Here is a 13,690-nt window from a genome sequence, read left to right on the forward strand (position 1 = left end):
TTTTCGCCTATGTGGCATCATCAGATCATAGTTCTTAATATGATGTCTAACATAGGTTGCAATGTTGAATGTGTTGACTCTTATAATAAATCATTAATTCATATGTATAACACTAAGATGTTAAGTCATGAGTTTTATGTAGTAAGTGCTTAATATAATTTGAAAGGGATTGTGTTAATTCCAATTAATAAACTTTAACATAACAATACATAAAACATGCAAATTTGAAATTTAGTTTATAAAGGAACTCTTCAATCCCCCTTTTTTTTTTTTTCAGATTAATATGAGATCATAGTAAATAATTACTTTTCTTCTCTCAAGAATTATAAAAATCATCGAAATGTAACATGTAAGTTTGTTAACAATTTACATTAATATTATGCCTTTGAACATTAAATTAAATAATTATGTACATCTTATCTCCTAAGTCACATCTCATTTAAACATATGTAGCTATATATTTTACAGATTATAGAGAAACCTGAAAAAACACTTATCTGCAATAAGATACGAAACAACCACACATAGACGAAGTTTTAACCTTCATTCAAACATAATATTAGTATACGGGGTGAGTAAAAACTATGGAATAATGCTTGTAACTTTCTTATTTCTAATTTTATGAAGAAACTATTTATACAAAAGTTGTAGGGTATCAAGGAAGGAATATTTTGTACGTGTTTTCACGTACTATACTTTTCATTTATAATGGGTGTGCCAAGGAGCCTATTTTTTTTAAAATGGCACCATGTACTTATTTCCCCATTTTTGGATTCTTCAGGTCTCAGTACGTATAAAATCATATTTTTTATTGCCATTTCTAAACCATTGTTTTGTAAAAATTACCTCTTTTGATGACTATACATATGTACTGAATAAATGGAAATTTTAATGCTTCAGTAGGCTACACCAATTTGAGGAGGCTTTGGATTAAACAATTGCAAACAAAAGCTAATAGAAACAAGTGAATAAAACTAATAAAAACTATTGAATAACAATGGTTAAACATTAAACAATTTCAAAGACAGATTTATGCATTATTTGGTAGTAAATGGGAGCCATTTTGAGCACCTTTTGTAAACTGAAATCAACATATGATATAACACAACAATGCTAATTTTGGTTTTAATGGGTTTTCTTGCTTTAAAATCCATGTATTGCATTACTATTGCAGTTAAATTTCAAGGGTGCATACCCTACAATGTGTCTTCTTTAAATAATAAATTTAAATAATATTAATATTGTTGGGCGGCCGGGTAGCTCAGTTGGTAGAGCAGCTGGCTACGGACTGGAAGGTCCGGGGTTCGATCCCAGGTGGTGAAAGGGTTTTTTCTAGTTGCCAAACTTTCAGAACGGCCCCGAGGTTCACTCAGCCTCCTATAAAATTGAGTACCGGGTTCCTTCCTGGGGGTAATAGGCAGTCAGAGCGTGGTGCCGACCACACCACCTCATTCTAGTGCCGAGGTCATGGAAAGCATGGGGCTCTACCTCCATGCCCCCCAAGTGCCTTCATGGCATGTTACGGGGATACCTTTACCTTTTTTTTTTATTAATATTGTTATTCAATTGTTTTTATTAGCCTTACTCATTGTCTTTACCAGCTTTTGTCTGCAATTGTTTAATCCAAAGCCTCCTCAAATTGGTGTACTGAAGCATTCAAATTTCCCTTTATTCAGTACACATACATTGTCATCAAAAGAGATAATTAAAAAAAAAAAAAACAATAGTTTATAAATGATAAAAAAAAATATGATTTTGTATGTACTGAGACGGAAGGATCCAAAAATGGGGAAATAAGTACATGGTGCCATTTAAAAAAAACAGACTCCTTGGCACACCATTTATAAATGAAAAAGCATAATATTTGAAAACATGTTCAAAATATTTCTTCTTTGATACCTTACAACTTTTTGTATAAATAGTTTCTTCATAAAATTAGAAATAAGAAAGTTACAAGCACTGTTCCACACTTTTTACTCACCTGTGTATACACTAAGACGTCATCATAACTTTACAAATTATTTATGTGTAATTAACTATAATATTGACCAACTTTACATGAATTTTAAATCTCTATCAAATTTTAACATATATAATCATGACAATGTTTTTTCATCATTTTTAACTATTAACAATATTTCAATAAACACATGTAACACATATAACGAATTTTATATCTAAATATACCATCTCACATATAAAGCTGACAAAAAATATTTCAAATGTAAATCATTAATTGAAATTAATATAATCCTCTTAAATTACATTAAGCACTTATTACATAAAACTCATGACTTAACATCTTACTGTTATATATATAAATGAAAGATTTACGGTACTATAAGCGTGAACATATTCCACATTCTAACTTATGTTAAATATCATGTATCTGATGATGCCATATAGGCGAAAACGTTCATACTTTTCTTTATAATTAACATGCATTAGCAAATGTTAATTTGTAATAAGAGTGATAAGTTATGATTTAAAATTTTAAATAAATATATTATTGTAAGTAAAATGAAGCTGATGCATTCCTGGATCATGACTGTGCTCTGTGCAAGCATTCTACATTTACATGTTTTACACAGCATTTATTATACACTGGTCAAAAAAAAGTTAAGCATATTTCCAATTTACCCAATAATACCTGATATTTATGTTTCTTTTGGTTTTATGTGGCACGTATTATGTTTACCAATTCAAACTCTTTCATTTATTTTATTCTGCATCACTAGGTAATGTCCAAATCACGGCTAATAAACAAAGCTTGTAATTCGAGCAAAGTTCAATCAGTGTCGTTTTGCTTCATAGTGCAGTACAATGGCTCTGAACACCCTTACAATGGCAGACCGCATCAAAATCATCACTTTGATGGAACAAAACATGAGACAAGTTGATGTTGCTAACATCCTTCATGTGAATCAGAGTATTGTCTCCAGACTGTGGAGAAAGTTCCAGGAAACTAAGTCAATAGCAGATCGACCTCGCGAGGGCCGTCCACGCAAAACAACACCAGGTCAGGACCGGTATGTAAGGTTATCTGCACGTAGGAACCCTATAGCCTCAGCTACAACTCTGAGCCATGACCTGCGCGAAGCCACTGGTGTTGTAAGTAGCCAAACTGTGCGCAAAAGACTTCATGACATAGGGTTGTATGCTCGAAGACCACTCAAGACTCCAGCACTCCGTCCACATCACAGGGGTGCTCGTGCAAGATGGGCTAGAGCACATGAGAATTGGACACGAGACCAATGGACCAGAACTTTATTCTCAGACGAAGTGAGAATGGGCCTACACCCTGACAACAACTCTATTCACGTATGGAGACGAACAGGGGAACGAAATCATCCCTCAATGACCGTGGAACGTCACCAACAGTTTGGTGGTTCAATCTTGTTTTGGGCAGGTGTCATGTTTGGCTGCCTCACACCACTGGTTTCAATAGAGGGAAACATGGCTGCTGCCATGTATGAGAACAACATCCTCCAACCCATAGTAAGTGGTTTTGCAGAGACTGTAGGAGAAGGGTTCACTCTACAGGACGATAATGCTCGGCCTCATCGTGCTCATAGTGTGCAGCGGTATCTGGTAGAACATGGGATCCGAAGAATGGATTGGCCAGCATGCTCACCGGATATGAACTGCATAGAGCATGCATGGAGCTTTCTCAGGAGAGCCATTTCCAATCGTCCACATCACCCATTAACGATTCAAGAACTCAGGAATGCTGCCTTGGAAGAATGGGACAATTTGCCTCAGGAGATCTTAGATGCGTTGGTACTGAGTATGCCCCGTCGCATACAAGAGTGCCTCAGGGTTCGTGGAGGACCAACACGTTATTAAACAGGGTACTGAAAGCACCATTTCCTTTTCTTTGATGATGTACGAATTTCAACTTCCCTTATCTTTTCAGTTGTTTCCAAACAATGCAACTTTTTCATTTCATATTGAGAACATTGTTAACAAATAGTGTATTTCTACTTTTAAGTTTATTCTGTGGAACCAAGAAACCCAATTATAATTTATCTATTTTATTTTAATTAATAAAAACCGTTATATGCCTAATTATGCTTAACTTTTTTTTACCAGTGTAATATGCAATTGTTTTGTGAATATTGAAAAAATGAACACTTTTTAATTAGTGTGTGATCATTAATAATTTATTAACCAGAAAATGTTAAAAAATTAAAATTACATGTAAAAAAATTACTTAAAATATTATCCAAGCAACCAGTAACGTTGAATCTCGAGGGTTAAATTGATTAAGTTCAGACTACATTTAAAAACATTAGAAATAACTTTGCTGTTCTTAATCAAAGTTTACAAAGGTAGACACTGTTGAGGTGACAACAGTGCTCTGAGAGAAATGCTGTGCAGGAGCACGAACTAGGCTACTTCAACACCATTCAGTGATAGATTGCATAATACTAACAACAATCAGCAGACTTTGGAAAAGAATAGCAATATGTCGAGTGCAGCAACTGTTAATTTCGAGAAAATTCCTTCTTCATACACCATGATTCAAAAGATCAGTTCCTATGATCTATGCACACATTTGTATACTTTGTTTGTAGAAACACCGGAACAACATTACAAACTGGGACAGCTGTGTACCATTACAGCAATTATGGCTTTCTTTCTGTCGATCTCAACCCAAACTCGAAAGAAAGTTCAAAGTTTTTTTTTTTTCTTTTACTAATTGAGTATATTGACCAGGAAAAAACCAATGCACCATTTCATTATAGGGAGTTTTAGCTTAATTTTAAGCTTTTAGGAAATTAATTATCTTTATGTGAGGCCCAGTAAATGTTTACTAAAAATATGAATTATTTTAAAATAATTTTTTCTGGACATATTTTGCAAGATAAACATTTTAGCAATGTCTAACTAATGAAAATGTTCGAGGAGATATGATGAAGATTGTAGAAATTAAAAAACTCAGGAGCATGTCACCTTAATACAGGAAGTAAAGAGTTACTATGGCAACCAATGATGATGCTAACAGGTGTCGTAATGCTCAACTTAAGCCAACAGCAGCATAATATTATGAGGGATATTGTAATTCGATAAAATGACTTGTAGGTGAATTTCTCAACTATGAAATGTATTTTCCAGGAAAATATATTGCATAGAATAAAAATGAAACCCTTGCTCTGCAGCTTTGCGAATGTGAATTGCATTACATATACAAACGTCACATTAATACAATGTTTGAATCTTTTGCTTTCCTATCCACAAACCCAGTTTCGATCCTCGGTAGGGAAATGATCTGGCCTTCATGTCCCTTTCATAGGGACTCGACTTGTGATGCTGACCCTATGACCAGAAAAATCTGTTTGTAATGCAGTTTCACAGAACTCTTGACATATAATTATTGTTTTCAACTTCAATACGTAATTTTATTGCCACCCCTCCCTCAAATTGAAGTGTTGTGCATTTCGTTCTTCCTTATGAGGTAAAGGTCGGTCCCCAGCAGTCATCTAGTAATAGTAGGCAATGAGCAGTTTGATTGCTCTCTAAATTGCTTTCCTCGACTTACCAATAATTTCTGCATAACGTACGTGTTGAGAATTTAGAAATCTTACCCATGTGGCAAATCCCACGTAGTTAATGAGGGCAAAGATGTCAGACACCGTGAGATACAGCAAGGACAACAGAGCCTGCAATACAGAGGCCAAATATTAATACATACTACGGTATATTACAAAATACATATAGTTGTCATGGCATCTTTTGATATTTAATTAGATAATTCGAAGAAATTGAAAACTTCTCAACAAAGTTACAGTGTAGGCCTACTTCCTTCATTGATCAATGTCTGGAATAACAATGTGTCGTATTTTCAGAAGAAATGTTTCTCTAATAATATGATACCTGTCCTTAGAAAATTAAATTTTATTAAATGTTCCAAGGGTTATAAATAATGTTGGTAGACCACATGGAAAAAAATGTTCAAGGAGAATGTTGCATTTTAGCAGTTGGCTACACTTGCAGATAATTGTTTACTGTGTCCCGAGGGACGAATTTCCCCTAAATGAGATTCTGAATTCATCACTGCATACTCGCTTGAAGCTTGTAGCAGTTTCCTGTCCCTGAGCTCTTCCCCATCTGCGACTCAATTGATATCTTGAGTTGGCGCACATTTGTTTTGTGTATATTATGATACGTATCGGTAGTACTTGTCGGAAACTTGAAAATAAATTAATTTCATTTCACTGGCAACTGCTGAGAAGTTGATGGTACTCTCAAAATGGAGTTTACAGATTAACATACATGGGCTATGTGCATGGCTTGAATACAATTTCAGGGCTAGGTAATTCATAAGATTCGACTTCATACTGACCATGCAGAGCACAGCAGGGGTGGGCGTGAGCTTGCTTATCTGAATCATTGTCAGGATCTCTGGCATTTGTCCCTCACACGCTCCTGCATAGAACAGTCTGAAATGAAGACAAGCATTCATCTTATCAATTAATTATAATCCATTTATATATAATGTGTTTATTTATGTATTCATTCATTTCTGTATGATAACCTATGATTAATACTTGATTATAGTTAGCAAGTAGTAATTGAAATAGAACATAAGATATTAGTTAACTGTCGAATTTTATCAACATAATAATAACCTAGTTATTCTAAATAAAGATGTCGTTAAACTAAATGACCATTTTTGTAGATACTAGGTATCACTTCTTACCCATCGAATCTGTTCTCAGCAGATTAACTAAGATAGCATTGGCTGCTAGATTGGAAAGCTGAGTTCTGATATCGCCTCAAAAACATATTTCAATTGTAGCAGACAATTGACTAGAACCAAGTGGTGGTGGTGGTGGTGGTGGTGGTCTGTTTCATTATTTAATTAATTTAACAATGTAACAAATTTAGATAAATATTATAGTTAGGTTAATAATATTTAAAAGTATTGAAATAAATTTTACAATTTTATAACTGATATTTCTGTAACTTCCACTAAAGTCCATTTGTCGACTTTAGAGCCTTATCTGAAAAATAATCAGTGATGGCGCAGGCCTGCTGTTGCCACACTCTTTTTATTAGTTTTCGATAAGGCTTATATGGGTCATTCTCACGAAACCAGTCACTTTTGGAGCCCAAATTGGAAATTGTTAGGAGATTAATTTTTTGCTAGGTATTGGTTATAGGTGTGAAAGATAAGTCAGGTATGTTAGTGACCATGTCTAAATCTTCGTGTGCTGCGAACAATAAGACAAATTCAATTTTCAGATTCCACAGTTTGAATCCGGGAATTATTCCTATGGCTTGGTAAAGACAATTTGATTTACACACGGACTTCAAACCAATATTCTAAATGAAATAAGTCACAAAATTATGACTCAGAATAATATTAACTGATTTCTATTAGATATAATGCTTTTGAGCCATATTACAAATGAACAAAGTATTTTTCAATTAGTAATGTGAATGGTATCACTAACAATGATACACACATTAATTTATATGTTTATAAATAGTAATACAGTCTAGATTACACTGATTCCATGAAGATATTTAAATAGAAATAAAAAATGATTCACAGTATTGGTGTCTGAAACATAATTGTTTCAAGTACCGGTAACAGAAATATTATTCTTTTTTTGCATTAATAGACAGCGTTTTATACATAAATGTTATAATAATAGTAATAATAACAATATTGATAGATAGACAGAGCCTATTTTCAGATCTTCAAATGCAAGCTTTTAATCTTGATATGGGCAACCCTAAACTGTTGGTTGACTTGAAACCACAATTAAAAGTTAACAGTATAGTGTACACTCCATGTTGAGTCATTGACATCTTGTCAAGCCACTTGAGGTATGTGTATATAAAGGGAATAATTGACCCGGGGTCTGGTACATTACCTGGATAGCTCAATGGTAGAGCATTGGTGAGCTTAGCCAAAGGTCCTGGGTTCGATACCTGGTCCCGAAACGATTTATAAAAATTAAACAGTTACTGAAACAAACTCACAGCATATGTATGTATGTGTATGTATGTATTTATTGGGTATACACCCGGTGGCAGTGATATATAATATACAATAATATTACAATAAATAATAAATATTAATAAAATTTTCAAGTAGAGGTAACCTACTTAAACTAGTTACATCAGGCCTCACCAGCCACTACTGCCCAGTAGGTGCTGCCGTCTTCAGTCCGAATAGTAAAATACCACCATTTGAAACTTCTTCACATCAAGTTCTCAGTCTTACATGCTCACTCTTCGTTTGCAAAAGAAGAAACGAGTTGCAAGTCTGCAGACATGGGCATCATTTCGGGGGGGGGGGGGGGGGGGAGTACTGCCGTCACCTGAGTTCAGGATTAAATAAATTAATAATTGAATAGTGCTACTAAAGAAATAAATGTGAGAATTGTACTTTTAATATTAAAATATTTCACTTTTATAAAATAAATGCTTGAAGAAGTAAAAGACGAACTACTTAATGACTTTGCTGGAATGAAACCAAGGTGTTGTTACCCTTTGCTACATTACTGCTTGTTAGGCATCGTTAATACAATTTATATATATATATAATTGAAGTTAAAATTTCTTTATCAATAAAATTGTGTTCATTTGACCGTCATATTAACAGCAAGTGCATGTCATATCGTACAAGTGGGATAAGAGGTTAAAACTAGGCCTATGTGTAAAAAGTGCAAATGTACTAAGACGAAAGATAAATGTAAACCTGATATCAGCTCTGTTGGTGACTTCAAATATTTATCTACCTCGTCTTCTATTTCTTAAGCATTTATAAAAGTGGAATGGTACAGTTCTCAAATTCTTTCTTTAGTAATAGTACCAGTACTCAATTATTAATTTCTTTAATCTTAAACTTTGGGGGGGGGGGTCATTGCCCCTCTCTGTCCCTCTAATTAATTTCTCTGATTTACAAGGACTTTTCATCAGGCACTGTATAAATATCCTGTGTGGATGTGATGAAAAACATACATTGTATTGTTTTCCATGCCTGTTGTTCGGTGCAGAGGACCTATCCACAAAACCAGGAGTAACTCATGTAAACCGTTTGACGGACAGAATAAAGAAGCTCGACTCTTCAAAGAGCCACATAAAAATGTATGAGCTTTACATAATTATTTTACCATTATATCCAATGTAAAACTGGATATTTTAAGAATTTTTGATGTAAAATTAAATGAAAGTGTTACTTCATGTGTCTCAGTGTAATGTTTAAGATAAATTAAAAAATCTGCTACAGCTTCCACTGTGTAGTTTAATAAATAGGTCATTAGTAAAGGTAGGAGGATATTAGGTTAGTTGTGCTTAGACTATGAAAGACGTGAAGTCTGAGGTTACAACTGAAATGTGTTTTGTATCGCAGCAGTTGAATGGGGAAATGTTTGTGTGTACAACTAACACTCTCTGCATACCTAGCCTTGTAGTTTCTGTGGGTAAATTCATTAGTTAAGTCCAACTATATGACTTGACAACCACCTGCTTACATTGTCATGAACTGCTACTGATTGGTTTATAGTTACCTGGACGAAGTGAGAAGTATTCCATTTACAGCTCCAAATGTAGACAGTGCTACAAACACTGGAATGATCCAGGCCATGTAGCCGTACAGACGGTTGGCAAATGTCTGTGAACACAGAATACAGTATAAATTCTGCTTGTAATGCGGTGATACGCAAGGGGGGAGGGGAGAGGTTACAAGGTTTGAACTCCCCCCCCCCTCCCAACTTAAAAAAATACATGTTTAAATTTGAGTATTTTTTTTAATCTATAATCGTTTTGTCTTCTCTAATTGTTCACTGTCAGAGTAACAAAATCTACATCGACATAAGGCATAGTCCTCCTACCCCTCCTTCAATATAATCCCTGTGCTTGGTGCTGTGAATTACAACAATGCTATCTTTATTATACCACCTAGTACCGACCTTGTAATAAAATGAAGCCGACATGATATGGAATTTAACTTGTGAAACAAACTGAGAAAGTTGTTTGACAGTTCTGCAGTGCAGATGTTAAATATTGTGCATTGTCGATTTTGAACTCATTTTAATGTCGATATTCACCCATTCGTTAGTTTGAGTTCTGACTTTATTACGTTTTGTGCATTTGACAGTTCATACTTTTAATAATAATAATAATAATAATAATAATAATAATAATAATACACAAATTTAAAATACCGATAATGTAAATTGTACACAGTTTAAATAATGCGTGATGTCTTATTTGTGTTACCTGTCTTGTCGATAATTCGCTAAATGAATGCACTTAACTCAAAATGAAGTGTAAAGGCCCGCTCGCACTTAGCTGAATCGAATCGAACAGAATTTCTCTTCACAATATGTTTGTTCACAATCGATTCTGAATTGCCTGCTCGTGCGCAGTATCTCAATGTGCGTTCTTACAAGACTAGGACTGATTCTCAACTCTCAGTTTCCTGTTCCAGCATGCTTCGGAACTCGTTCGGAACTATTGAAATTGGTTCTCATTAAGAGTTCTGTATTATTCTGAGTGAAGAGAAGAAGAAAATAGACTGCAGCTTTAATGCGGTAGCTGTGATACGGTGTCGCGGAACTGAGCGCGAGAAGCGGCATAAGTAACATCGTATTTCGTAAACGAGGAAAATGCGAAACGAAAGACTACCACCACGTTCCTTAACGAACGAGAATTAGCTTAAATATGCATTTTCATTAAATTCAAGCTACACGACCTGGGACGGTTCCCTTGTAAGTGGAAGCGGGCCTTTACTTACAACCTCAGATATTTGTTTAATTTTGCTCTTTCACTAATCATACTGTAATTCCTACAGCTATTGTCAAATGTTTACCCATGAATTTCATATTGCAGGGGGCCAAGGCCATGCCGGCCAATAATTATTAACTTATCTTATTAATAGTGATGTAATTGTGTTACTTTATGATTAGGATTAAGGATGGCACAAACCACGTCGAAATTTGTCAATCAGGTACTTTATAATATTAACACAGTGAAATAGTTACTACTTATTCATCGGTGATTATGTAAGTGTTAAAAGAGTTATCCAAGAATGGAAAATTTATTTATTATTACTCGCGAAATAGTCTTATTCAAAGACCACGCGAATTATCGACAACATGAGAATCTAGTTATATTACCCATCACAAATGCATTCAGTCCAGTTAATTTTATTGACGCTGTATCAACTGGAGCTATTACAGTGAAGTTTTGAACTTACCACGGCGACGGCCTCGGATCCCAGCACCTCCTCCGTGGATAGCGTCGTGTAGAACGCCACGTTGGTCATGACGTAGACGACGGTGACGAGCGTGCAGGAGATGGCGATTGCGCGGGGCAGGTTCCTGATGGGGTCCTTCAGCTCCTCGATGATGAAGTTGAGGTAGTTCCTGTACAGTTCGCCATTCAAATTCCATGCGTTCACATTGTGCATTATTTTATACAGGAGACATGAAAATTAACTGTCACATTGTTTACCGAGGAAAGAAACGGGAAAGCTTGAAATGTAAGAGTATTATCACGTGACTGTGCTTCTTAATATCCACGAGTAATGAACCCAGTATTTCTGCTCAATTTCAGAAAACAGTTCTGACACACATACGACAGAAAATGAATCGCCATCGCAATTCAACAATGCGGGTCTGATCCGAACGTCTTTCTGACTCCTTTGGGATTTGAGCACAAGTAATGAGCAGTATCGTAGCAACAGAAGCTCAACTTCATGCTGCCCTAAATAATGAAGAGAAACTTCCTGACATTCTGGAGAAGAACAAGTTAATTATTTCGTCTTCAGTAAGTTCTCTTTACGAACACGATTCATTCGGATCCGAACTTAATTGAACGTGTGCGGGCCTACTTTGAGTATATTGCGAGAGTAAGGGCGCTTAGAGACGGGGGTGTATGCCTTATACCACTATGAACCACATTTACTGTTTCTTGAACCTTTGACTTTAAGAACGTCCCAACTCCAAAGAGATAACTTTTTCAGGATGAACAAAAAACGTAACTGTTAATAATCTGTTTTATGGAAATTATTTTTATTGTAAAATAAGTATTATTATCTAACATTAAGTTACAGTATATAACTCATTTGAACGATATTCAGTACAGATAAGTGGAATTGGGGCATTCTTGAAATAGATCTGTGAAAGCTATGAATAAGTAACACTTTTTACACAAGTATGGAGGAAATATATTTGAAATTTATTTTTGTTCATTTTTGCTAATGTAACTTAAAGCTAACATCTCCTATTGTACACCACTGTAAAAAGGAACCTCATCATGGTGTAGTTTTGGTTGTGGCCCCTACGGACATCTGGAAAACATTTTACCAAGATAATTTTCAGTGTAATGATGCATGGCATTACTCATTCGAACCCCTACGCCACGTGCTACTGTTTCTGGCCACATATGCATGTGAGCCACTTTGGCCTTGCAACTGGGATGCTGAAGTTATAAAACCATTATTGTCTAGAATGAAAAATTTCACCGACTGCAATATTCTGCTGAAAATCAAAACGTAAGGTTGCTTTCCATTCTATCAACCCTGCGCTTCATTCTTTCAATAATGGCAAGGTAATGTCATTGCTTAGAAGGTCACAGCTTTCTACCTTGCGGTACCATATTATATTTGAAGAATGACCCAACTCCATTCTTCAACAGTAGCCTATAGTGCGTATTTTCAGACAGCTGTTTCATATGTTAGGAAACGGAATAGAGCCGTTCTTTTCGCGTAGTTGATGCGCACTAGGTAAAGCTACAAAAATCTCATTTTGGCCACAAAGCAACAGGTTTAACAGGACCGGCAGTTGGTTGTGACGGATTTCAGCCTGCTGTTTAGAAATATGGCTTGAACAACGCAATTTCTTGGCATGTCATTACGGCTCACTTCGACTAATCCACTCGCTATATCTTACCCGGAATTTGTTTAAGACTTTGAGCGTTCTATAGCGAAAGTTTAATTACTCATAAATAAATGAAACATGTCTGCAATGTAAATGTGATGTTCTAGATAACGTCAATTTAAAATTAGTGATACATACCAGCCATTATATGCAAACAGCCCCGAGTAGAAGGACAGGGCGATCTTGGTCACATCTGCATTCGTGTTCTCAAACGTGAAGTACTGCGTCTGTCCTGAAAGCAACAGCGGACAGCGATATGGCGATGCGCTTGGAATTACAAAACCGTAAACCGTTGTATGCTCATCCACTGCAATACTTACAAACGGCTTTTAGAGAACCCGGAGGTTCATTGCCACACTCACACAAGCTCCTATTGGTCCCTATCCTGAGCAAGATTAATTCAGTCCCTACCGTCATATCCCATCTTCCTCAAATCCATTTCAATATTATTCTCCCATCTACATCCCGGCCTCTCCAAAGGTCTTTTTCTGTCAGGTCTTCCAACTAACACACGAGTATATCTCTGGCCTACTGGGATTTAAATGTGAAAAATACTGTTTTTCGTAACGAACGCCGCTCCTTGTATGAAAAAGGCAGTCATGGAAATTAAGAAGTCATTTACAAACTTAACTTACGTAACATATCTCGCCCATGATCTCCATAGAGCACGTATCTTAAGAAATTCGAGAGTTTTAAGGAACGTGTTTAAGGAGGTGAACATGTTCATTTCAAATGTTTTTTTTTTTTTGTTAAGTTAATTGTCCGAAGGCAGGTTTGAACCTCATAAG

General features: G+C 35.5%; 2 protein-coding genes across 4 annotated transcripts in view; one reads left to right on the forward strand and one right to left on the reverse strand.

Moving 5' to 3' along the window:
• The window catches only part of Atg9 (autophagy-related protein 9), a 204,820-nt gene that overhangs the window by 30,995 nt on the left and 160,135 nt on the right, over nt 1-13,690 (forward strand). The gene's annotated exons all lie outside the window — the stretch shown is intronic.
• The window catches only part of LOC138697496 (large neutral amino acids transporter small subunit 1), a 111,580-nt gene that overhangs the window by 8,758 nt on the left and 89,132 nt on the right, over nt 1-13,690 (reverse strand). For all 3 annotated transcript variants that reach the window (XM_069822785.1, XM_069822788.1, XM_069822786.1), the window contains exons 4-8: nt 13,041-13,134; nt 11,219-11,387; nt 9,528-9,631; nt 6,347-6,443; nt 5,589-5,663 (exon numbers count right to left, since the gene is read on the reverse strand). In XM_069822785.1, the coding sequence (XP_069678886.1) occupies nt 5,589-5,663; nt 6,347-6,443; nt 9,528-9,631; nt 11,219-11,387; nt 13,041-13,134 (539 nt within the window). The remainder of the gene's footprint in view (nt 1-5,588; nt 5,664-6,346; nt 6,444-9,527; nt 9,632-11,218; nt 11,388-13,040; nt 13,135-13,690) is intronic.

The sequence above is a fragment of the Periplaneta americana genome, chromosome 4 (genome assembly GCF_040183065.1).
Source record: "Periplaneta americana isolate PAMFEO1 chromosome 4, P.americana_PAMFEO1_priV1, whole genome shotgun sequence".
NCBI classification, from domain to species: Eukaryota; Metazoa; Arthropoda; class Insecta; order Blattodea; family Blattidae; genus Periplaneta; species Periplaneta americana.